The sequence below is a fragment of the Eleutherodactylus coqui genome, chromosome 10 (assembly GCF_035609145.1).
Source record: "Eleutherodactylus coqui strain aEleCoq1 chromosome 10, aEleCoq1.hap1, whole genome shotgun sequence".
Classification (NCBI taxonomy): Eukaryota; Metazoa; Chordata; class Amphibia; order Anura; family Eleutherodactylidae; genus Eleutherodactylus; species Eleutherodactylus coqui.
The window spans coordinates 20,777,344-20,801,786 of NC_089846.1; the positions used below are offsets into that span (position 1 = coordinate 20,777,344).

Here is a 24,443-nt window from a genome sequence, read left to right on the forward strand (position 1 = left end):
AAGCATCCTCAAAAAGCCTGAAAAAGCATTTTGCATCCTCAAAAATTCTGGAAAATCATGCTATGTCTTATTTTCAGGGAAACAGGGTATAATATAAAATCTCCCCGAAAATCAATAAAAAACATTACCCGCTGCTTGTTACATCTCAGCATTTCCTCCAGGCACCTCTGCGCCTCCTTGGCCTCCATATCAGCTTTCAGTCTCAGTGCAGCCAAATCTTTTTCTTGTTGTTGAAGTTGAGCCTATGGGATAAAACAATATCTAAATGTTTCACAGTATTTTGAAGGCTTGGAGCTGACGGGAAACCTTTTTATTCACTACTTGTCATATTCGGGTGTGTGAGTTTAGGTTTCTTCATCAGGCCCAGTGGTGTATCTATCCTAGACAACTGTGAGGCTATGTCATAGCAGCTACCTGCAGTGACCACTAGGGATTGCTGACTGTATCCAGATTTACACAGCTCAATTTATAGCAGCTGTATACATCTAATTGCACTTTGCTGCCCCCTAGTGGTGACTACATGCAGCCAGAATTATATCATTTATCAATTCAGTAAAACAAAGCTGAAATTCATCAGTAAAGAATTTCGGACCTAGAACCTGAATGTTAATTTAATAAAGGTGAAGTAGACTTATTTAGAGGAGGGCACCAAGAAGAATATATAAATTTCCTTTAAGGACTCTTAGACACATGGCTAATACATGAGGAATCCTGACATTTTTCAGTAATAAGTATGTGAACATGGGCAAAAAAACTTACATAATAAAGTTTTTTTTAATGCTGAAACCATTGGACACATTCAACTTCTGGCTGTTTTCAAGTCTCCGTTTGCAGATCTGAAATTTGTGCAGTTGCAATCAAAATTATTCATTATTCAACCGAATTACGAATTGGGCTTATTTGCCATATTTACAAACACATGTGGGAGCCCGCAGCGGGATCCGACCCTGTGCCCAGCTGGCATACGCACGTACCTGCCTTTTCTGCATCTTCTTTGTACTGCGGATGGTCCGCACGGCGAGCCATCGGATATGCGCAATTCAAATTTTTTTCCTAAGCCTCTGCTTTTCCTACATCCTCGATTAGCGATGGCGCAGAATCCACGACCTTTGCGCAATGTGATCGCGGAAGGGCCGTGGATCAGACGGCTACCATTGACTTCAAAGGAAGTCATCTGCGCAAAAGTAGAACATGCCTTGATTCTTCCTCTGCAAGCGGAAAATCGCAATTGATCTCCTGCTTGTGTGGAGGAAAAAGAGTTTTTCAATAGCGTGTTATGTGCAGTATTTGCCTTGTACAAACAAGGAAAAGGATACAAAAAGATAGCAAAGGCACTGAATGCTCCTAGAGATACAGCTGGAACAGTTTACAAGTTCAGAGCTAAAAGCTGACTACACTACCTGGATGTGGCAGAAGGAGAAAGCTATCACCGGCTGCCACCAGATTCCTGGGGTGCCAGCTGGTCAAAAACCCAAAGGCCTGGTGCCAGCTGGTCAAAAAGTGACTGCCAAAGGCCTGCAGCAAGATTTGGTGGCAGCAGACACTGAGGTTTCCATTTGGAAAGTAAGGTGCATACTAATCGTTGGCGGTCTTTATGCCTTAACTTCAAAATGTGCACCTCTACCTCTGCCATGTGCACCTATAAGCTCAAGAAAAGTTGGCACCAGTTCTGTTCTGTGGACCGATGAAACAAAACTGGAACTTTTGGGCCCTGTAGATCAGCGGTATGTTTGGAGGAGGAAGAATCAAGTAGATGCTGAAAAGAACACCTGCCTACAGTGAAGCATGGCGGTGGCTCGGGGATGCTCTGGAGCAGAGACATAACTTGAAGCTCCCGGGCCCTGATGCAAAACTTGTAACACGGCCCCCAACTATAATGTTTTATTCATAGTACTGGGTTCCCTATATGGAGAAGAGAGGCCTTATGGGCCCCCTAAGGCTCCTGGGCCCGGATGCAACCACATCCCCTGCACCCCCTATAGTTACATCCCTGCTCTGGAGCTGCTTTGCTTCCTCTGGCACTGGAAACTTGCAATGTGTGGTTTCAATCAAGGATCATGAAATTCTAGGAGAAAACGTCATGCCTTCTGTGGGGCAGGCGAAGCTTGGGCATCATTGGACCTTCTAGCAGGACAGTGATACAAAGCATACCGGAAGGTCCACCAAGGCGTAGTTTTAGAAGTAGTCCTGGAAGATTCTGGAGTGGCCATCACAGTCATCTGACTTGAACCCCATAGAAAATCTCTGGTGAGATGTGAAGGAGGGTGCAGCACACAAAACCAAGAATATTAGTGACCTGGGGCAGGGGTGTAACTATAGAGGGTGCAGGGGATGCAGTTGCACCCGGGCCCAGGAGCCTTAGGGGGCCCATAAGGCCTCTCTTCTCCATATAGGGAGCCCAGTACTATAAATAAAGCATTATAGTTGGGAGCCCTGTTACAGGTTTTGCATTGGGGCCCAGGAGCTTCAAGTTATGTCTCTCTGCAGCATGGTTTAGGTATGGGTACGGGTACAGATACAGATAGAGGGGGGCCCCAGCTCACGTTTTGCATCAGGGCCCCTGAGCCTTTAGTTACGCCCCTGACCTGGGGACCAATGCCCATGAAGAAAGGGCAAAGACTCCTCAGGAACGCTGTCAGAAGCTGCTGTCTGGCTATGCATCATGTCTGTAGCAGGTTATAACTGCAAAAGGTTCTCTACTAAGAACTGAAGACGCTTGTCATGAAGGGGGTGAATCATTCGGAGACTGAAGTAGTTATGAAAAGGGGCATTTTGTGGTGAATCTGGAGAACCCACTTGTTATATTAGTTGTGGTTAGGATTTAAATTGTTCTTGTTTGATTTGATTATTATTTTTTATTTTTTTTGCAAATAGCTGAAAGTTTTTAATTTTAGCAGATAAACCTGATTTGCAATGTGGAGGGAAAGAGGGGGGAATGAATAATTTGGATTTCAACTGTATTATCACTTACCAGGGAAGTCAATCCCAAACTGCTCTACAGGTATGTCTTAGCTAAGGCCCAATGTCCACTTGCACGCTCGGATTCCATTGCTGAATCCCGCAGTGGTATCCCTGCTTTCCCGGGGATCCGCGGACTATCCACGGTGACAGCTGCGGGCGGTTCGCGGATTGGACGGCTTCCATTGACTTCAATGGAAGCCGTCCGCGCCGGATACGCAGGAAAATGGAGCATGCTGCGATTTCTTCCCATGCTTTTCACTGCTTTGCGGGCGCCCATGCATCCTTATGGGCGGCTTGATTGCGGATCTCCCGCACCGGTTCCGTAAATCGAATCCGCCCGTGGGCATTGGGCCTAAGAGTCAGCAGACAACATCCGTGCTGTGTTATATAACGCCCACAAACAGCTTCGGAGATCTGAGACATACTTACTCTTACTTTGCTTGCGATCTCCTTCTGTTTGACGGGGGAGGAAGATTCCGCATGTTGTGGTTTTCCTCGCTTTCCCTTCTTATCTATGGAGGAAACATATTACTGTTCAATCTTTCTTTTATTAGGCATTTTTCAATATAATAAACATACAAACCAACAAATCAAGCCTTGCAGGACCTCATATGTAAGTATCACAAAGAGTTAATGACCTAAAGTGCCATACAGAAACCCAACGGGTGGAGCATGACCTCGTATCCCTGTAATTATCCTCTTGTCTCAACAGGTGATGTGTCCTCAGCACACTGCAGCAGGGCATGCATAGGTGACCTTGTCCTCACATGTTTGGAAACATATTACATGCTAAGCTCATATCACTGCTGTGGAGCGCTCTGCTCGAGTTTCAAACATTATTTAAAGGGGTTCTGTCACTAAAAAAGAAAAATGCTCTACTTATCTATTCCTCCCCCATCAGTCTACTTACCAGATCTTCCACTTCCTTATCTTCTCCTGTCTCCTGCAGTCCGGGGGCTCACTTCACCTCCAGCTGCCTGATTCTGCTCCTTCCTGTGAGGTTACTACATTAGGGTGGCAGTCTGCCAATGTACGTTATGTCACATCTCACAGGCCAGCAGGAGGACTGCCTATCTTCTTCAGAGATTGCTCATGCCACCTGTCTCTGAAATAGATTACAATTCCTTCCTAGGCAGTGAAGCTACAGCACAGGGATGTGACCTTCACTGACCCAGCAGGAAGGAGTTTGTGATGAGCAGCCTTCATAACAAGCTGGGCCCAGCCTGGAGTGAGCTGACCTGGGGCACTGGAGAAGCTCAACCAGGAAAAGATGTGATAAGGAGACAGACAGGGAAGGGATAGGTACGTTTAAATAATTTTTCTTTTAATGACAAAACCCCTTTAATGTGTCTAGAAGGGCAAACATCTGATTACACAGTATATTGTCAAATGGGCACTGCATTTTGTGACGACTCATGTTAACATGATAGACAATAAGATAATTAGCAAAAGTGCAACTCACTTTATTTACCTAAAATGGCATTTTGATACTGAAAGATCCCTCTACAATGCTGGCCACTAGGGGTCTCCCTTCCTTCTATATGCTGTCTAGTGAGTGTTGTCATATGAAGTCTGTCTCCAGTAAGAGACAAGAAGTGGAGGAGGGGGATGCTACCTGCTGCCCATGGAAGTATATGGAGAGAAGAGAGGGGGAGTGACGAGCTGGAGGGAGACACAGGCAAAGAGCCTGGCACAGATGGGCCTGCTGCTAAAAGTAAGTGATTTACAGTTATTTCAATCACATCTTCACTTCTGTTACAGACAGGGAGCAGAATCTGCAGTCTTCTCTGTGTGCAGAGTATAGAAGACATCATAACAGCAGTCTACACCCAACAGTTCAAAGACAGCTGAAAATTACAGATACAGCCTCACAGAGGAATACTGGTTGTCAAGTGTAGGGGCCACCGCTGCTGACTTTCCTGACCTCCTCCAACTGGCGGTAAGGGTCCACATCTTCCTCATTAGAGGGTGCCTAGGCAATCAGTCTCTAAAGCATGCAGAGGTATTTACTGTTCTGTTTGATCTCCTGGTTTTGATCTGTGCCTGTTCCACCCAGCTGTTTTGATGTCTTCCAATCTCAGCTTGCTAATGACCACATTTACTCTGCCTGCCCTGACCCTCAGCCTGTTTTTTGGTTACACAAGAAATCCTCAACTCCTGACCTCAACTCTGTTCCACAACCAGGTCCCTGTCCACACTTTCCAGTACCGCATTACAGTAAACCTGAACAAGGGAGGTGGTGAGTTCTCCTTCAATGGAAGTGTTCAAACAAAGGCTGCACAGACATCTGTCTGGGATGATTTAGTGAATCCTGCACTGAGCAGGGGATGGACCCGATGACCCTGGAGGTCCCTTCCAACTCTACCATTCTATGAAGTTGCCTCTAAGGGTGGACGCACACTTGCGATATTTTCTCTCTTGCGCTGCGAGAGCACGAGAAAACTCTCGCCTCGCAGCGCAAGAAAGAGGCCGGTATAGAACCGGCATATCGCAAGTGGTTTCAATGGGGCCAGCGACAGCAGCGCTAGCCCCATTGAAAGCATAGGGAGAATGCCGCGGACTTCTGCCACAGCTGTGACAGCTGTGGCAGGAGTTTCCTTCATCAATAAGTGTGTAAAAAAATAAAAAAAATTTATTACTCACCTCTCCTGCGCTCAGACGCGTCCTCCGGCTGGCTCCCCGGCACTGCTATGAAGCTCTTTCAGCAGTCGGGGATTTAAAAATCCCCACCTTCTGAAAGGGCTGTGCAGATTGGCTGAGGGCTTAGCCAATAGCAGCTACTGCTTAGCTATTGGCTGAGCGATCAGCCAATCACACATAGCTCTTAGCTATTCATTCATGCGATTTTTGTGCGATGCGATGTTAACATTAGAAAGTCCCATTGAAAAACGGAGTGATATCGCATCGTTAAAAAAAAACAAAAAAAAAACGCTAGTGGGTAGAAGCCCTTAACAAGATACTTTCTGGGGTAAATGCCTGAGTTTTCCCAGAGCAAAGAACAGATTCCGATTGGTGAGGTGAACAGGTGAAAATTGGTGTCCCCTATGTGCAGCCCTCGGATCAAGCCCTAAATCAAATCAGTTTACAGGCACAATGGATCCCAGCTTTCCTGAAGTCTCCTCTCCCAACCTCGTCTTGTTCATTGACCACTCTTAAGGCCCATTTAGACAGGATGAATGTCGGGGAGCTAGTAGCGCTGACTCACAGCGGGGTGGCTGCAGGAGATTTCCCTCCTCACACTCACCAGCCCCTCTCCATTGACTTAACATAGCGGCTGTTTAGTACTGAACGGCTGTTATTTACATTGAACGATCAGCGTTCAGCACATCGTCCATATTTTTATGCTGCATAAATGATTGACGATGAACTGAACGATCAGCGTTCAGTGTAAATAGCAGCCGTTCAGTATTGAATGGCCGCTATGTTAAGTCAATGGAGAGGGGCGGTGGAGCACAAGGAATGAATTCTGCAGCCCCTCTGCTGACCGCCCTGTGAGCGAGCAAGCTCTACTAGCTCCCATGCAACAGCATGGGAGAGAGTGTACGCGGGGACGAGTGTCAGGCATCGTTTAAATGGGCCATTACTCTGTCTGCGGCCTGCCCTGACTCTCAGCCTGATTTTCGGTTAAACAAGAACTTCACCTGTCCTGACCTCAGCTCTGTTCCATCACCGTGTCTCTATTTACACCCTCTGGTATTGTGTTACGGTAAACCCGACCAAGTTGCGCCAGCTGTCTTTTAACTGAGAATACTTTTGGGACAAAGATCTGAAACAAGCAATATAATGGTCAGCTGGTGTAAAGCCTTATTCAGATAGCTGTATTTTTTTGTGTGCTGCCTGTGTATTTTAAAGACAGCACATGGACCTATTATAGGCTATTCACATGAATACTTTTTCACATGGACCGATGGTCTGTGTGAAAAAAATTACTATATGCCTTATTCTGGTCCGTATCATGGACAAGAAAAGATTAGGGAATATTGTAGGCCTCCCTAAAAAGATGTGGGTTTGGCGCACACTTAAAGACGTGAGCATTCAGAATTGTCTGGGGTAGCACATTCCAGAGAACTAGTGCAGCTCAGGAAAAGTCTTGGAGGTGGGAGGTTCAAATTAGAGAGGAATTTAGTCTAAGGTCATTAGTAGAGTAGAGCACATGGGTAGGATAGTAGACAGAAATGAAAAAGGAGATATAGAGCGGTACAACATTATAGAGGGCCTTATGGATGAGAGTCATGATTGGCATAGGGTGGAGGCACGAAGGCAGTAACTGGCACAGGGTGGAGGCACCAGGGCAATAACTAGCACAGGGTGGAGGCACCAGGGCAGTAACTGGCACAGGGTGGAGGCACCAGGGCAGTAACTGGCACAGGGTGGAGGCACAAGGGCAATAACTAGCACAGGGTGGAGGCACCAGGGCAGTAACTGGCACAGGGTGGAAGCACGAGAGCAGTAACTGGCACAGGGTGGAGGCACGAGGGCAGTAACTGGCACAGGGTGGAGGCACGAGGGCAGTAACTGGCACAGGGTGGAGGCACAAGGGCAATAACTAGCACAGGGTGGAGGCACGAGGGCAGTAACTGGCACAGGGTGGAGGCACAAGGGCAGTAACTGGTACAGGGTGGAGGCACCAGGGCAGTAACTGGCACAGGGTGGAGGCACGAGGGCAGTAACTGGCACAGGGTGGAGGCACGAGGGCAGTAACTGGCACAGGGTGGAGGCACGAGGGCAATAACTAGCACAGGGTGGAGGCATGAGGGCAGTAACTGGCACAGGGTGGAGGCACCAGGGCAGTAACTGGTACAGGGTGGAGGCACCAGGGCAGTAACTGGTACAGGGTGGAGGCACCAGGGCAGTAACTGGCACAGGGTGGAGGCATCAGTGTAGTGGCTTGACAAAAAGATGAGCCTAGTTACTACATTCAGGATGGATTGGAGAGTTTAGTGAGGGAAAGCCTGATCAGTAGTGAGTTGCAGTAATCAAGCAGAGATCAGGGCAACGATAAGAATACTTTATTTGTATAGCACAAACTAATTCTGCAGGGCTTTCAAGCATGGGAGAGCACAGACAATACAACAATTACATGTGATATACAGTCGGTTTAAAACAAATGGGGTGGAGGTGATACAGGAGGTACAAGGGGGTGGGGTGGGAGATGAGGCATGGGGGATCACAGGCAGTGAGGGAATTACATGTGGAAATCAGTTATTAGAAAGCAAACAGGGTGGGGGCGGTAAGGAGGTGCAGGGGTAGAGGTCGTATGTGATAGGCAGGGTGGAAGGTGTGGGGAGCTATAGGGAGGGATTGGGGACTAGGTCAGGGGATTTGGTATGCCTCCCTGAAGAGGTGCGTTTTTAAGGCACATCTGAAGTTTCGTACATCGGGGATTGTCTGGATGCCTTGGGGTAGAGCGTTCCAGAGGATGGGTGCTGCTCTGGTGAAGTCCTGGAGGCAAATGTGTGAGGTTCGTATTAGAGGGGCGTTTAGTCTGAGTGTGTTAGCGGATCGGAGTGTGCAGACTGGGTGGTGTACGGACAGGAGGGAGGGGATATACGGTGAAGAGCTTTGTGGGTGAGGGTGAGAAGTTTAAATTTAGTTCTGCAGTGGATGGGCAGCCAATGCAGCGACTGGCATAGTGCAGGGGCATCTGGGAAATGGCTGGATAGAAAAATGAGCCTAGCTGCCGCGATTAGAGTGGGGAGAGTCTGGTGCGGGGAAAGGGTGAGTCCGGGAGATGTTTTTGAGGTGCATGTGAGATAAGTGAGCATGTGACCGAATATGGGGAGTGAAGGAAAGGTCAGAATCCCATATGACCCCAAGACAACGTGCGTGCTGCCGAGGAGTTGTGGTGGTACGACAGACTGAGATGGAAATATCAGGTTTAGGGTGCGGGCAGACGAGCGCATAAACGGCGCGTTTTTGCGACCAAACGTATATACGTGACCATCTGAGGCAATGGTTTCGAATGTATTCGTTCACATGGGCGATTTTTTATGGCGCGTAAAAACGGCAATTTGAAAAAAAACGGAACATATGCGACCTAAATACGCGCCAACGCATATTCGATCGCCGAAAAGACCGTTTGCAAAGTAGGAACAAACGAAAATACGCTTTCTAGCTCTGGTCGTGATCGGTGAAAAACGATCGCTCGGGCGATTATACGTTGCGCTCGTGCGAACGTAAATACGCCTACGCTCGTCTGCCCGCACCCTTAGGTTGGTTAGTAGATGGTAGAAAACCCTAGAAGTTTAGTTTTTGAGAGATTCAGTTTTAAATAGAGATGAGCGAGTGTACTCGTTAAGGCAAATTACTTGAGCGAGTATAGCCATTTTCGAGTACATGCCTGCTTGTCCAAAAAGATTCGGGGGCTGGCAGGGGGGGGGGGGGGGGGGGGAACGGAGGGGAGAGAGAGATCTCTCCCCCCCCCCCCCCCGCTCATCCCTGCAACTCACCGCTCACCCCGCTGGCCCCCAAATTTTTTGAGACGAGCAGGCATGTACTCTCTCGCTCTCCCCTCCATTCGCCCCCCGACAGCCCCCGAATCTTTTCGGACCAGCAGGCATGTACTCGAAAATGGCGATACTCGCTCGAGTAATTTGCCTTAACGAGTACGCTCGCTCATCTCTAGTTTTAAATCGAGCCACAACATTGTGTTAGAGCCAGCGGATAGACGATCACTGACGTTTTGTAGAAGCAGAGGTGTAATGTCCTGGGAAGAAGTATATAATTGGATATCGTCAGGGTGAAGATGGTATTGAAAACCAGACTGTAAAGGGTTAATGAGAGAGTTATGAATTTGTAGTTGAGGAAATCCACAAACATTTCTGATTTCCAACACAAGAAGAGCACCGGCAGAGGAAGCGCGTTTGATGCGTGAGCCAGGATTGCTGAGGTCAGCATCTGGAGGGTCAGAGAAAGAATTGGAAGGGGGGGGGGGGGGGTATAAGCACCCCATTATCCAGTACAGTCTCAACAGTTTAACTGTAGCGCTCAGCGGCTCCATTCTGTGAAAAAGGACCTTATTCTGAAAAGTCACCTAGAATTTAGGTAAGCTTTAAATATAACCATGGAGTGTTATATATAATAGCTGCTGGTCCTAAGTGGACGACTTACCTCTATCATGTCCATATAACCTAGGGTATATAGACAGGGGTCTTCTGGCTTGAATCACCTCTCTGATAGATTCAGTTAGCAGTACACAGAATATCAAGAACATTCTGCATTTGTGCAACTTGGAATTCTTAATGAGCCATATATTAGGTTTCCGGCTCTAATTGTATATAGTGAATATATCACCGCTGGGTGAGAGCGGCAGTCCATTACTCCTGTGTACGTATATATTTTACACCTCTCCGCCCTGCGCTGGTAATACCCGCGAGGCTGCTGAGAGCAGATGATAAACGCCTCGATTATTAACAATTTGCAGAATTTATTTACTATTATTCCAGTTGAATAAATGGAAGATTAGAGCTTAATTTTTTTTTTAGCCCGCAGTAAGGCCAAAAGTCAATAATCAGCTTACATCTGCCCGACATCTCCTGCTTAGTAAATCAGCACAAATCATATTGTTACCCAGATGCGGGAGAAGCTGGAGATTACTCAAAAACGGGAGCGCTGAGCGACCTTACCTCTAATACAAGAAGGGGGGAGCTGCCAGACAGCTTGTAAACTGCTTTATAGTTAATAAAAGGGATGAATGCGGCGAAGCAATTAGCAGCTTTACAGAATAAAAGCCTCCTAATGCTGAATTATCTTCAGGAGACAATATTTATTTGACGTCTTTTTCACGCTTTCGATGCTAGTAGCGGACATGCGTTGTAACTAGAGATGAGCGAGTATACTCGCTAAGGCACATTACTGGAGCGAGTAGTGCCTTAGCCGAGTATCTCCCCGCTCGTCTCTAAAGATTCGGGGGCCGGCGCAGGGCGGGGAGTGGCGGGGGAGAGCGGGGAGGAGCGGAGGGGAGATCTCTCTCTCCCTCTCTCCCCGCCGCAACTCACCTGTCACCCGCGCCGGCCCCCGAATCTTTAGAGATGAGCGGGGAGATACTCGGCTAAGGCACTACTTGCTCGAGTAATGTGCCTTAGCGAGTATACTCGCTCATCTCTAGTTGTAACGCTTAGCAACTAAGGGGAGATATTAGTCACCTGTGTCCTCCTTACCCCAACCTGATGCCCCTTAGAACTGCTGCTCTTCTCCTCCCTCCTCCTGTGACCAATATAAACCTTTTTACATGGATATTTGTCCAACGCTTCTGGCTACCATATTGCTTGCGCCAATCACATAGTTCTCCAATGGCTGTGCCTTTAGTTTGTGCCTTAGTGCAACTTTAAAAGGGGCCGTATGAGATAAGAAGAGAATAGCTACTTTTTTGCATTAATAGTGCCACCCTTATACATGGGCTGTATCTGGTATTGCAGTTCAGTACTGTTCACGTGAATGTGTCCGAGTTGCAATACCAGGCAGACACACTACATGAACCAGAGTGGTCATTTTTCTGGAAAAAATGCAGAGCTTTTTTTCTCATATGAGTCAGCTCCTTTAAGGGGGGAATACATTGAATGTCTGTTTTATTAGAGACCCCCATCTAGTAGAGCATTGGACCACTTTTGGCCTTCAGAATCACAGCAGCGAGCATCATGGCATAGATGCCACTAGGTGTTGAAATCATTCTGTAGGAATATTGGCCCATGTGGACAGGAAGCTTCCTGTAGTTTCCACAAATTAGCTGGAGGTGCTGACACTTATTTAGTGGGGCTGCACTTACTACGGAGTATATTGAGAGGGGCTAAAGTACCAGCAGAATTGGGAAAAGTGTGCAGAGATGAGTAGTGTCTGGAAGAAGCCTTCATGATAGTCTTGACCCAGGTAGAGAAGAAGAAAAAAAAAAAGGACATCACCGATCAGAGGAGGAATCACTGGAGGTAACTGCACTGTAATCACTATCACTGGTATCTAACTATTATGTGCTAACTGCATTATTTAGAGGTACATGTTATTAAGGTTGTTTTATAAAATTTTTATAGATTGTGTATTTTTTAAGTTGGGGTGGAGGGCAATTGTGAGTTTTGCTATAGGCCCATGAGTTCTATATAGGCCCCTGATTACGGTAGGTCATGAGTAGTCCCTGAACTGTCAGTTTATGGCCGCCTGCACACGGGCGGAAATCCCGCCACTGAAAGTTTGCATAGGAGTGCATTACAATACGCACTCCTATGCAGACGGCCGCGGTTTGGCCGCGCGAAATCTCGCGCGGCAAACAAACCGCGGCACGTCCTATTTTTGTGCGGGGCACACACTCACCTGGCAGCCGGCTCCGGTCTGCACATGTGCCGGCTGCGCCGCAGCCGGCACATGAAAGAGCCGGGGCTGCCAGGCGCGGGTGAGTACGCGCTCGTCCATGCAGGCTCTCGGGTCGGGTCCCGCGGCGGGAATTCCCGCTGCCGGATCCGACCCGCTCGTCTGCAGGCGGCCTAAGGCAGAAAGCCTGAAGAAACAACCCTCGCTTCACGAAAGACTTTGTGTGAGAATTTGTATTTTTTGACCGTTTCCCTTTAGAGCCAGCAGGTTCAAAAAGTGCAGATCTTCTATTAAAAACTGGATGGGGGAATGCTTTTGGCCTATTTTGTTTAAAGGTCCAACTGTTAATGATTATGTGCTGTATAGCAGAAGTCTTGGGTGTGTGACGGGGTGTACACTCAGGATGTGGGTCCATAGCAAAATATGAATGTCCCGCTGTATTGCACAAACTTATGCAACCCCCATCTTGGGTCAGGAAAAAAAAAATCTTACCACTATATGGAGGAGATGCAATTTTCTGAGGCGATGCAGGCTTTCGTCTGGGGGGTGACAATGAGGTTTCTCTCAGGTGTTTCGGGCTGCTTACATCTGATCTTCTGTGTGGGCTGTTAATAGTTAGATACATGGAGTCAAATTTATAATATAATATAAATTATATATATACACACACACAGTAAAACATCTTCTAACGTTGGTAATCCGTCCGAAAGCAATCGGCTTTACCTGGAAACGTTGCTACTCGAGGTAATTATTTCCATAGGAATCAATGCAAATCCAATTAATTTGTTCTAAACATTTCAAAACGCACACCAAACCAGATTTAATGGAGAACAATATGGTATTAAATATAAAAAACAATAATAAATGAGTATAAAAGACTGCTATAAAGAATAAATGAAGATTTAACATGTTATTGAACGTTACTGTGTGTTATCTGTGGTGCTATACAGGACTGCAGGTGGCATCATTAGAGATGAGCGAGCGTGCTCGTTTAGAGCAATTACCCGAACGAGCATCGCCTTTTTCGCGTAACTGCCTACTTGTGCGAAAAGATTCAGGCGGTGCGGGGTGGTGGTGGGGTTAGGGGGGGTTACAGGGGGGAGATCTCTCTCCTTCGCAACCCCCCGCTCACCCCCTGAATCTTTTCGCCCGAGTAGGCAGTTACTCGGAAAAAGCGATGCTCGTTCGAGTAAATGCTCTAAACGAGCATGCTTGTTCATCTCTAATCATTATCTGTCCTAAGAGTTATCACTGTGTTCTCTGTGCTGTACATAGGACTGTAGGTAACATCTGCTGTACTACAGTACATCATCTGTCCTCATCGCTATCACTGTGTTCTCTGTGCTGTTACATAGGACTGCAGGTGACATCATTATCTGTCCTCTGCGTTATCACTGTGTTCCCTGTGCTGTTACATTGGAGTGTAATTGTACAGTACTGTACTAGTGTATTACCCATTGCCAGTGATGAGAAGGGCGAGTTGTATTGGAAGCAGGAGGAGGAGAAGGCGCCGAGCAGGAGATCACATGGGTTCACTAGCAAGGTCACGTGGGTCAGCACACGTGTTATTAGAGGCAACCAATGTTACTAGAGACAAAGTTTTGGCTAAAAAAAAAAACGGCCTTACTCGAAATCAGCCTTAGTAGATGTCAGTGCTAGTAGAGGTTTTATTGTATAGCTAAATATGGGACTTCTAACAATACATGCAATAAAATAAAAGGTCAGGTGTGAAAATCCTGCATAACTATAAGAAAGGTACTTGATAACATGGTGTGGGAGAAGGTAAAGGGAGTCAGTACAGTAAATGCGGTTCTGTATATAAGACTATTTAACTAGAGATGAGCGAGCATACTCGGTTCGGGTGTTTTTGCACTTGAGCAGCGGGGGGCGGCGTGGTGGAGTGAGGAACGGGGGGGAGCTCTCCCCCCCCCCACTCCCCTCTGCAACCCCCCGCTCACCCCCGGCGTCCCCCGAATCTTTTCGTCCAAGTAGTCAGTTACTCGGAAAAAGCGGTGCTCGAGTGCAAAAACACCCGAACCGAGTACGCTCGCTCATCTCTACATTTAAGCCTTTGGCCTCTTATTTCTCCTATGGGACAATTTAGAAATTGAATAGATGTTATTCTTAGTATTGTCCACAGGAGTTGTACAATCCTCTAGGGAAAAATGTGGTAACAGCAGAAAAATAAAATGAGTCTAGTGTAAAAGAGCACATGGAAGATGGGGAGGAGGGGGATGCAGCTGCAGCTCATCTTCCTCTGTGTTCCAGACATCTGATTGGCTCAGAGCATACAGTCAATCAGGAAACATCCGCCCACTAAGGAGGAACGGGGAAAGAAACCAGCAGGAGAAAAGAGAAAAAACCCTAAATATGCAGGTTAGACAGAAAACTTTGGTCTACATTGCATCTACTACTATCTACAGCTATCTAAGCAGTCATTGTAGGGTTTTGGGGCCAATGAGATATCTTTTAATATAGAATTATGCTTAGGGTGCAATCAAACACAGTACACGTTAATATCTAGAAAATGCCTTTAATTCTTTAATTTGATATCAGATTGTCCATGAATTCTCAGGATCTAGGGTTCATTTCTAGCTAAACATTTTAAGACCCATCGCTCTGCCCAGGACACCCACAAAGCCTCACAGAAACGCTCGCTTTGGGGTACATGTGCATAAGCATTGCCTCCTTTAAAAATTCATTCCTATTTTGACAAATTATCCCCTATCCTATGGTCCCAGAGGTCGGACCCCCACCAATCCAGAGAAATCTGGATTGAATACGGACACAGGTAGTCACATATGTGCCTCACCGCACCATTCACTTCTATGGGACTGGCAGAGATTACCGAGCACTTTAACTCAGCTATCTCCAGTGGTTCCATTGAAGTGGATAGCGCTGTGGTGCTCATGAGCGACCACCACTGTCAAAATTTTGGGGCATTTTTTCTGAACCGGTGAGGGCCCCAGCAGTCAGCCTCCCACCAACTAGCAAGCTATTCCCTATCCAGTGGATAAGGGATAACTTGCTGAGATCGGAATACTCCCTTTAATTTACTTTTCAGGGCAGTTTCATCAAAAATGGGACAGTGAAGGTTTAATACTTGTCTATGATTGGTCAAGGGCGTCTGACAAACTGGCATAGATGCCATAGTGGCAGCTCATGTGGCTCAATCCCAGTTGGTCCCATCCCCTTTACAGAGGAACTAATTAACAAACGAGAGCAGGGAATGACCCAGAGGTAATGCAACCAACTCAATAATAAGGGTTGGTCTAATCTTTGCTGCGGTGCCGCCTCTCTTCTTTGCCCGCAGGTCATATAAATGGTGGGTGAAAGGAATTCTACACAGGCATGGAAATACAAAGCCCGCAATATATGTAATTGTGGCCGTAGGTGGGCAGCTAGAGGCCATCACTTGGTAATAAATCTTAGCGACAGATCCTGGTGCAATCATATTTATACAAAGATCGAGGCAAAACAATTACTTTAAATTAATCTTCGCCATGGCACAGGTTAAATCACTCTAATCCTCATGAGGAAAGGAGATCAGAGGAGATTTGACTATGTACTTATATTATTCAAATAATCAATTTACGCTGCTGGCCCCCACAACCATATGCTTGGAGCAGGAGGGGGCCGGAGGTGATGCCGGGCTCTGGAGATGGAAAATATTTCATTTTCTATTCAGCAAAAATGAAGTGACCAATGGGACTTTGTTGGGAGATAATCCGTCCGCTCCCCGGATGACCAAAAAGAGACATTTTATGCTTTCTGTTCCTTTATATAATATTAGTAACCTTATATAAGATATATATATATATATATATAGCATACTAAAAGTGTAAACTAAATGAGCAGAAGGTGCAGATGTGAGCGACTTAGGGTGCTTTTACACGGGATGACTGTGACAGCCGTCCCAATGACTATAGCCCTTGGGCTATCACACAGCAGAAATAGTCGTTTGGTGAGATCTCTTCCAGCCGCTCGCTTCCATTCACTGTGAACAGGCAGTCATTCATACAAAGCAACTAATAAGTGATTTCTCGCTCTGCCCTAATCGCGTCCCGCTTTTACAAGAGACAACTATCAATGGGAATCACCCTTTTAACCCTTTCCAGTCCAATTTGTATCCTGGTTTTCCTAGTGGGCTTACTCTTTTTCTGCCATTATACAATGGCGCTATCTGCTGGCTAAAGCCAGTACTGCATGAGGTGACACATTGGATAGGCTCCAACAGCAGAGAGGCTGGCAATATACAGTAAGAGAATCCCGACAGACATCTTCCAACATCGGAGCTGTGCAGCTTAAAATCATAATGTTTTAAGATGTCCGACAGTGGATTGGAAAGGGTTAACAATTTTCTGGTTAATAGTCGGCCCGTGTCAAAGCCCCCTTCCACCAACCATCCACGCTCTGTGTGACCATCCTCATGTACAGTACATTGCAGCAGATTTCCGTTGCAGAATCCCCGTTGAAAGTCCTCCAAATTTCTGCGTCATAGGAGTTCATCCTAAGGCTCTGTTCACACGGGGAAGATCTGCAGCGAAAATTCCCAGCCGCAGCAAAGTGGATGAGATTCTCTATATCTCGTCCACATACTGAGGAAATGGACCTGCGGTGCGTAATTTAAATCTGCAGCGCGTTAATTATAGCAGCAGATTTGGGGTGTGATTTCTGCCTCTTTTAATGGGAGGTGAATTCTGTGTCTGTCTATATTTACTATCTGCTCAGAGGAAGGATACACCGGTATAGACAAACCAGCCTTGTAGCTGGAGAACTGCAAAACAGAACATTTAGTATTCAAAAACAACAAAAAACTAAGAAAAACAAAACACAAAACAACCAAACAACCTATACATGAATAAACAGACAAAAATAAGGTTGAGCAAGAGCACCCTCTAGTGGAGAAATGGTGAATGACTTGTATCAATTAAATTAAATACAAAAAATTATAAGAAAACCCATCAAGCTAGAGAGAAGGAAAGACTGGATGGCTGGATGGATGGATGGATGGATGGATGGACGGAGATGGAAATGCGGTTAAGAAATCCAGGGTAGAACTATAAGGTACCTGCAGTTCAGTTCTACAGTAAGTGACACCCCTGAGGGCAATATATGGCGCAATTGTGTTTACACAGGCTTCAAGGAATTTATGTGAAAAGCCTTGCGTGTCCTTGGAGGTCCACAAAGGTGCGGTACAAGGGTCCTATGACAGATCTTAAGGAATGATGATTGATTTCTATGTGCAACTGTTTCTTTTACACAGTTTCAATAAATGAGGCCTATTGTATAATCTGTTGTAAAATAAGAGGCCTTGTGATTCAGTGTGGGGAATAATTTAGACATGTGGTAGATTCGGAATGCCAGATACCCATTGGACAAGTCTAGCTGCAACCAAATTAAGTAAAATTACTCCAAGCGAGTGAGACAAGCAAACAATGTAACCAACGACTTAAGAATGAGTGGGGAAGAGCCAGGACATCAAGGGCTGCAGAGACCTCATTCGATCCCGTGCGAAAACTCCCCTATTTACTCAGCTCAATTGGTCACGAGGCTCCAGGGCTATCTTACAGCTGACACTTCAGCTATCGGCATTCAACCCGACAGGCAGCTCCAGTGCTTCTCCACAACTCACTACTCCGGCCATATCAAACCACTCCAATAGACCTCTTGTACTTGCTCGTGCACATCACCACGGTGGCAGCAGTACTCTCATGTGCCACACCACTGTCCACCACTGGGCCATAACATGGTCTGTGCAACTAACTGCCTTAAAATGGCGCCACTCAGCTCTTTTGTAGCTGGGAGTTGGCCTCCGCCACTTCACTTCTCTCTCCCTCTCTGTTTTACAAACTCTCAAAGATCTTCTGGGCTGGTGACACACACGCCACCATGACAGACGAGAGAACAGAACTTCCCCAACTGGTAACACGCCCCGATTTTCTGACAAGGGGGCGTGGCTTATCTTCTAGCGCACAAAGTGCTGGAATGAAAGGCTGCTGCTATTCAGTCTCTGGTGGCGGGAGGGAGTTTTTACCCTCCTTACATTCTCACTACTATACTAACAAGGAAGAACCTACAGTACAAATGACATAGTTACCTTTTCATCGGTCTCACACCATTCCCCATAGGTTTAGCACTAAAGATCCAAAGCCAAGAAGCATCAGACTGAAAGCTGCATCTCTACAGGGCAAAGCCGTCTCCCAGCGGACAACCAAAAACTCCACAATTTCAAAAATATTTTGCTGTTCTTCATTTGAATAATATATTTAATGAAATATAGGATGCGGCTGGATATTTATGTGCGTTTATGATCCTTGGGGAAACCTAGTTATGTCGCCTTAGGGCAACCCTATGGTTTGGGGGCAAAATTCTGTCCTGCGCCTGGAGGGGCGGGGGAGGTGGTGAAATAACCTGTAGTCGTTTTTTCTCTGCTGTCCCTTTGATCTTCCAGATCCTGTTTTCAGTCACCCAATGCAATCTTCACACTACCTAATTCCCACAGTACATTGGTAGTGTTAGAAAACCAATGCACTACACCTGCTCTCTGATTGGTCAGAGCTGCTCATACGGACAGCACTGACCAATTAGAAAATAGTGTACAGTGTGCCTTATGTAGTTAGAAAACTGCAGCAGCCATCTTAGATGGCCAAAGAAAGGACCTGAAACTGGTAAATTGGAGGGACAGCAGAGAAGGACTTGTGCAGGTAATGTACCCTGCCCTCTTCAGTCCAAGGACAGAACTTTGCTCCAAAACCGGAGGGTTGATTTAAATCAGTGCTCTGCAACCTGTGGCCCTCAGAGCGATGGCAATAATACCCATGTGGGCCCAACTACGGTAACACAACACTGCATAACTCACACTTCTAGAAAGTCCAGCATGTCAAGAATGACTTGAAGAAGCCTTATGGTACAAGACAACAGGATTAAAAACCATACACAGATGTTAAAAATTCCTACGCATTTCAAAAGGTTCTGGCAAGCCACCTCGGGTCCCACTAGGACCCATTGGGTGGAGGCAGTGAACACGCTAGCCAGATTTGAGGAGATGAGGGCAGAGGAAGACGCTATGGTGGAGAAGTTCTATGCAACATGGCAACTCTGGCTGGACTTCAGATGGTCTCCCAGATTGGGGGAATGGATCACCCGGTCGGAAAACTCGACATAGGCACACAGCACCCCGATACTGCCTCGCGAGCTGATTGGGAAGCACTGACCCCCTTTTGGTGCTGATGGTGGCAGACATGTCCATACTGGAACCCCCCCCCCCCCCCGCCCTTGGGGGACACAATGTAGGTCGCGAGGCATATGCAAACAGGTTTACAAAGTGTTGGCATCATTTCTTTCCCGAATCACTCAACCCTATCCCTATTCCCACCCCCTCCTAACCCCCCTATGAGCTCTTCAGAGCACTACCCTTGGTTAATTCTTCTTTCGCTTTTTCTCTTATTCACCTTCTTACCACCTCCTGGACCCCTACCTTGAGGTGGGATAGAATCTCGTCAGTAAAAGAAAATGCTGGGCGGAGGCGGGCCAGCAACAGACTCCATGGTGGCGAGGTAGTGGAGTGGGAAAGTGGGCACAGCATAAAGTATGTATATGTTCAATTATACTAATGTTTGAAATGCTCCTCTTGTTTGATTTATTGCTTGCCTCTTCGCCTCAATAAAAAACTTATTGAACTAAAATTCCTACGCGTTTCAAGCTATAACTCTTAGTGTATAGAACATGCCATGAAGAAGAGCTATTGCTCGAAACGCGAAGTGTAAAAGTTTCTGAAAAGTTACTCACCTTGTGCTGGCAGATCGACGGACACAACCACTCTTCTGTGCCTTTTCATTGTGAACGTTTGTATGGAGCGTTTTGGTTTGAAATGTCCCTTCTGTGAATTCTTGGAGCAACAATGAAATATTAATGACAGAGTTACAATTATTAGGCTAATGAGAAAACTAGGGGTCGTACAAGATTGGTAAAGAAAACGTTTTTACTGGACAGCAGCGCTTTTGTCTATGAGCCGTGTCTGGTATCGCTGTTCCGTTACACTCATTTGAATGCTGCAGCATTAGACGCGGTTGCATATACAAGAATGGAGCTGACCAAACAGGGATTATGGTGGCCATACACATTAGACTAAAGCTGATGAAAACGGACGATTTCAACCAAAATAATTGTTCATTGGGTGAAATTTAACAGCAAACGATTGTTTCCGCCGCCCGATGACAGATTATCATTGTATGGAAAGAAGTGGCGATATTTTCATCAGATAGTCGGATGAAAAGAGCTTTCATGCACAAATGAAAGAATGTTCCCAGAAAGCTCTTCGCCTGTCGCCCGGTGTCATTAAACGTACGGCCAATTTGGACTAAAATGTGTATGGCTGCATCTACAAAATGAATGTTGACTAGAGATGAGCGAGTATACTCGCTAAGGCACATTACTCGAGCAAGTAGTGCCTTAGCCGAGTATCTCCCCGCTCGTCTCTAAAGATTCGGGGGCCGGCGCGGGTGACAGGTGAGTTGCGGCGGGGGGGAGAGAGTGAGAAAGAGATCTCCCATCCGTTCCTCCCCGCTCTCCCCCGCCGCCCCCCGCCGGCCCCCGAATCTTTAGAGACGAGCGGGGAGATACTCGGCTAAGGCACTACTCGCTTGAGTAATGTGCCTTAGCGAGTATACTCACTCATCTCTAATGTTGACCCAAAGATCATTTATTCAATGGCTGTTCAATTGGCAACTTACTTATACCTAATGTATGTCAGTAGCTTAACGGGACCCTGCCACATCCCCATAACACCATAAGCTAAGTTATGGTGCCGTTATGGGACGTGGCAGCTGATGTGTTTTTAGGCTTTCACATCCAGAGCTGTCACCTGTTGAAGTCAGCGCGCAACATGAAAGTCCGACTCTTTTCAGAGTCCAATGTAAGTACTATCCCAGAGACTTGTAAGGGAGAGCTCACACATAGGACAACACCCGGCTTCCAGTCACGTCCCCTAATAGCACCCCATACCGTTAAGTCTCTGTGACTATAACAAACATACATACAAATGACAGTTTTCCAAATCAAAGGTGACCAATTGATGCTAAATACCCCCCCCCCCCCTCCTTACCCCCACCAACCTCCGACTTCCAATACTGGCACATAAGGGGAGTCCATTTCCACACTTTCAGATTTGCAACACTGCAGAAACTGTAGCATTAGTGGGGACAGCTGCTAGGTGTTGGTATAGCTAATCCCAGACCTGCACCAGTAGGCGGACCTTCAATGTGGTCCAGTTGTTACTATTATGAATGAAGGTATAACGCACCATACTACTTATGGCTTATTTTAGTAAGTTATTATAAATTGGATCTTCTACTATTGTCCACCTCAAAGACTAACAGCATTTTCATAAAACTTTTGACGTGTCAAAGGACATGTCAAAAGTTTTCATCCTCGGGAATTTGGGTACTGAGACCCTCACTGATCGCTGAAATGAAAGGGCTGCAGTCTTAATCCAAGCACTGTGCCCCTTCGGCTGTGTTCGTTACTCTTTGGCTGTTTTCGGTAGCTGAAGACAGACTCATAGAAGTCAATAGACGTCTCTACGACTTCCAGCAGCTGTTCCTGGTAGCTTTTCTGAGAGGTGTGGGTTTCACCTTGGGATCAAACCCTATAAAAAAAAAACAAGGGTCCCATTTGCCAGTTCACAAAAGTCAATGCAAAGGTGGTAACTCTTGTGCGTGTGTCTCTACATTGAAGTTTCTGAGGGTTGCGAAAACAGCCAAGAGCTGCTGGCCTTCTCCTTTTGTCACTCCCATAAACCTCCATTGAATTCCTTAGGGAGCGTAACAGGCAGGACTGTACCAATAGGGGGGGCCACAGGATCCTATCAGCAGGTAAACTAAAACCGTCCCAAAGGGTACTAATATGTAATTTACCTAGAGGCACAAACGTAACAATGGCATTAAATACCTTTCTTCTTCTTCAGAGGCCCAGTTGAGACCTTTGGACTGCCTGGAGTCCAGTACAAACCAATATCTGCTGAGGTCGGTAAGTTGTGCTCCTTATCCTCTGGAGGCTTCCTTGTATATTCTTGGAAGTTTTTATCATCTTGACCAGCAATGGGCTCAACCACAACTGGATATTTACCAGGAGTGGACATCATTTGTGAAGGTGGAGGTGAGGACACACTTGTCCCCGAGCATTGACTAAGTTTTGGAGAACCAAGCTTGCTACACTCCTGCTCAACCCTCCTGCCCAGGTCCTTAGCTGTGGTCCATATGGCATGTAGTCGCTCCTGGTGGGTTCTACATTGTGAGGAGACATCAGCAGTTTTGTGTGAGGGTAAATCATTATCATTCAGCCCTTTCGAGAAGTTAGAGTCCTTGACTTGGATGTCTTGGCTCACGGTGGGAACAGGAACCAAGTCTTGTAGTCGGAGTAGACTGGAATGTCCATCCTTTGGTAGAATCCTTGTCTTCTGTTTTTTATGACTTCCACTGTTATAATTATAGGAAATGATACAAAAATACACATCAACAAGTATATCATGTACACAAGACTCTACAGACAAGCATTTAATGGTTTCCTACTAAGCCCATAGATCACTTGACAGAAATGGGTACAGATAAAAGTTTTTTACAGCGTTTTAGCGAGCGTTAGAAACGCCCTTTAAACTGCTGTGCTGAGCCTCCATTGATTTCAATGGGGCTTCTCAGATGAGCATTTTAGCACGCCATTTCTAACGTGTGAGAGTGACCCAGGAAGAGTCCCCTGACAGAATACGTACCTGTTTTTGCTATAAAACATATGGACATAACTGGCACGTGAGAATGTGCCATGGAACAGGAATTAGCATTAAAGTGCAAAAATCCCATAAAGAAGAGGGCTATCATTTTGCAGTAACATCACAGATAGGATTTAATTGGATGATGATTCTAGGGTGGATATACACTATCCTACCAAAAATGAGCAAGAATCAGACGTAGTATTTATTTCCATATGGTAATACTTAGTGGGGCTCCTTTAGCCTTAATGACATCAGATAATCTCTGTGGCATATTTCCTACTAACGTCTGATGTACTTCAGCTGGTATTTCCCTCCATTCATCCTGCAAACGCCAGGTGAATTCTCTCAAAGAAGATATATTGGCACATCTACAATGGTGCAAGCAGCGTTGTCATTGGACAGTTGAGCAATGGTAAAGCATTCTAGGGAGAAGAGAATCACGCTGTTCCATCTTCAAATTGGATGGAGGTACCTGGGGGATGCCTTCTGCCCAAGTGTGTGGTGCAAACAGTTAAGTATGGCGGAGGTTCCATTAAGGTCTGTGAATGATTTATGTGGCATGGTTTTGGTCCACTGGTTGTAGTGACAAGAATCATGAGGGCAGAGGTGGACCTTGTCATTCTAGACCAGTTTTCCCCAACTCCAGTCCTCAGGGACCCCAACAGGTCATGTTTTCAGGATTTCCTCAGTATTGCACAGGTGTAATGTAATTATTCTCAGTTCCTCAGACATTGCCACAGGTGTTCTTACTATAGGAGATCCTGAAAACATGACCTGTTGGTGGTCCCTGAGGACTGGAGTTGTGAAACGCTGTTCTAGACAATAATGTGCTGCCAACAATGTGGTAATACTCTGGGAATGGTCGGCCATACTTCCAATAAGACAACGTGCCTCGTCATAAAGTCAACGCTGTTTTATGTTGGGTTGAGCATATGGATGTTTCCCGATTGGACCGGCTGCACAGAGCCCCGACCTGAACCTTACTGAATGTCTCTGGGACGAACTAGAATGTTGGGTCAGGAAATATGAACTGCGTCCCTCTTCCTTGAGAGAAGTCTCCAGACATTTACAGGACAAATGGAGGGAAATACCAGTTGAAGCGTATCAGTCGTTAGTAGAAAGTATGCCAGGGAGAGTATCTCATGTCATTAGGGCCAAAGGAGTGATATTCAAGGCTGTATAATGGGACTAAAGCATGCCACCTGTTTAAGCCCCTTCAGTGAGTAAAGTTACCTTGCTGCATCGTCTTCTCTCAGTAAGTCACTGGACGTTACATGAAGCCATTCCGAGAGATTTCTCCCTTCATTTCTCCTATCCTGCAGGCCAAAAACACTGTTAGTAGCTAAAATAAAGAGTCTTGTATAAAGTACATAAAGCTTAATTACTGGATAACGAAGAATTAAGTGTGCTTTGTATT

General features: G+C 46.2%; 1 protein-coding gene across 2 annotated transcripts in view; it reads right to left on the reverse strand.

Moving 5' to 3' along the window:
• The window catches only part of CCDC187 (coiled-coil domain containing 187), a 90,530-nt gene that overhangs the window by 43,933 nt on the left and 22,154 nt on the right, over window positions 1–24,443 (reverse strand). For both annotated transcript variants that reach the window (XM_066580508.1, XM_066580507.1), the window contains exons 10-15: window positions 24,260–24,342; window positions 22,210–22,736; window positions 20,050–20,149; window positions 12,751–12,863; window positions 3,391–3,473; window positions 129–242 (exon numbers count right to left, since the gene is read on the reverse strand). In XM_066580508.1, coding sequence (XP_066436605.1) covers window positions 129–242; window positions 3,391–3,473; window positions 12,751–12,863; window positions 20,050–20,149; window positions 22,210–22,736; window positions 24,260–24,342 — 1,020 coding nt within the window. The remainder of the gene's footprint in view (window positions 1–128; window positions 243–3,390; window positions 3,474–12,750; window positions 12,864–20,049; window positions 20,150–22,209; window positions 22,737–24,259; window positions 24,343–24,443) is intronic.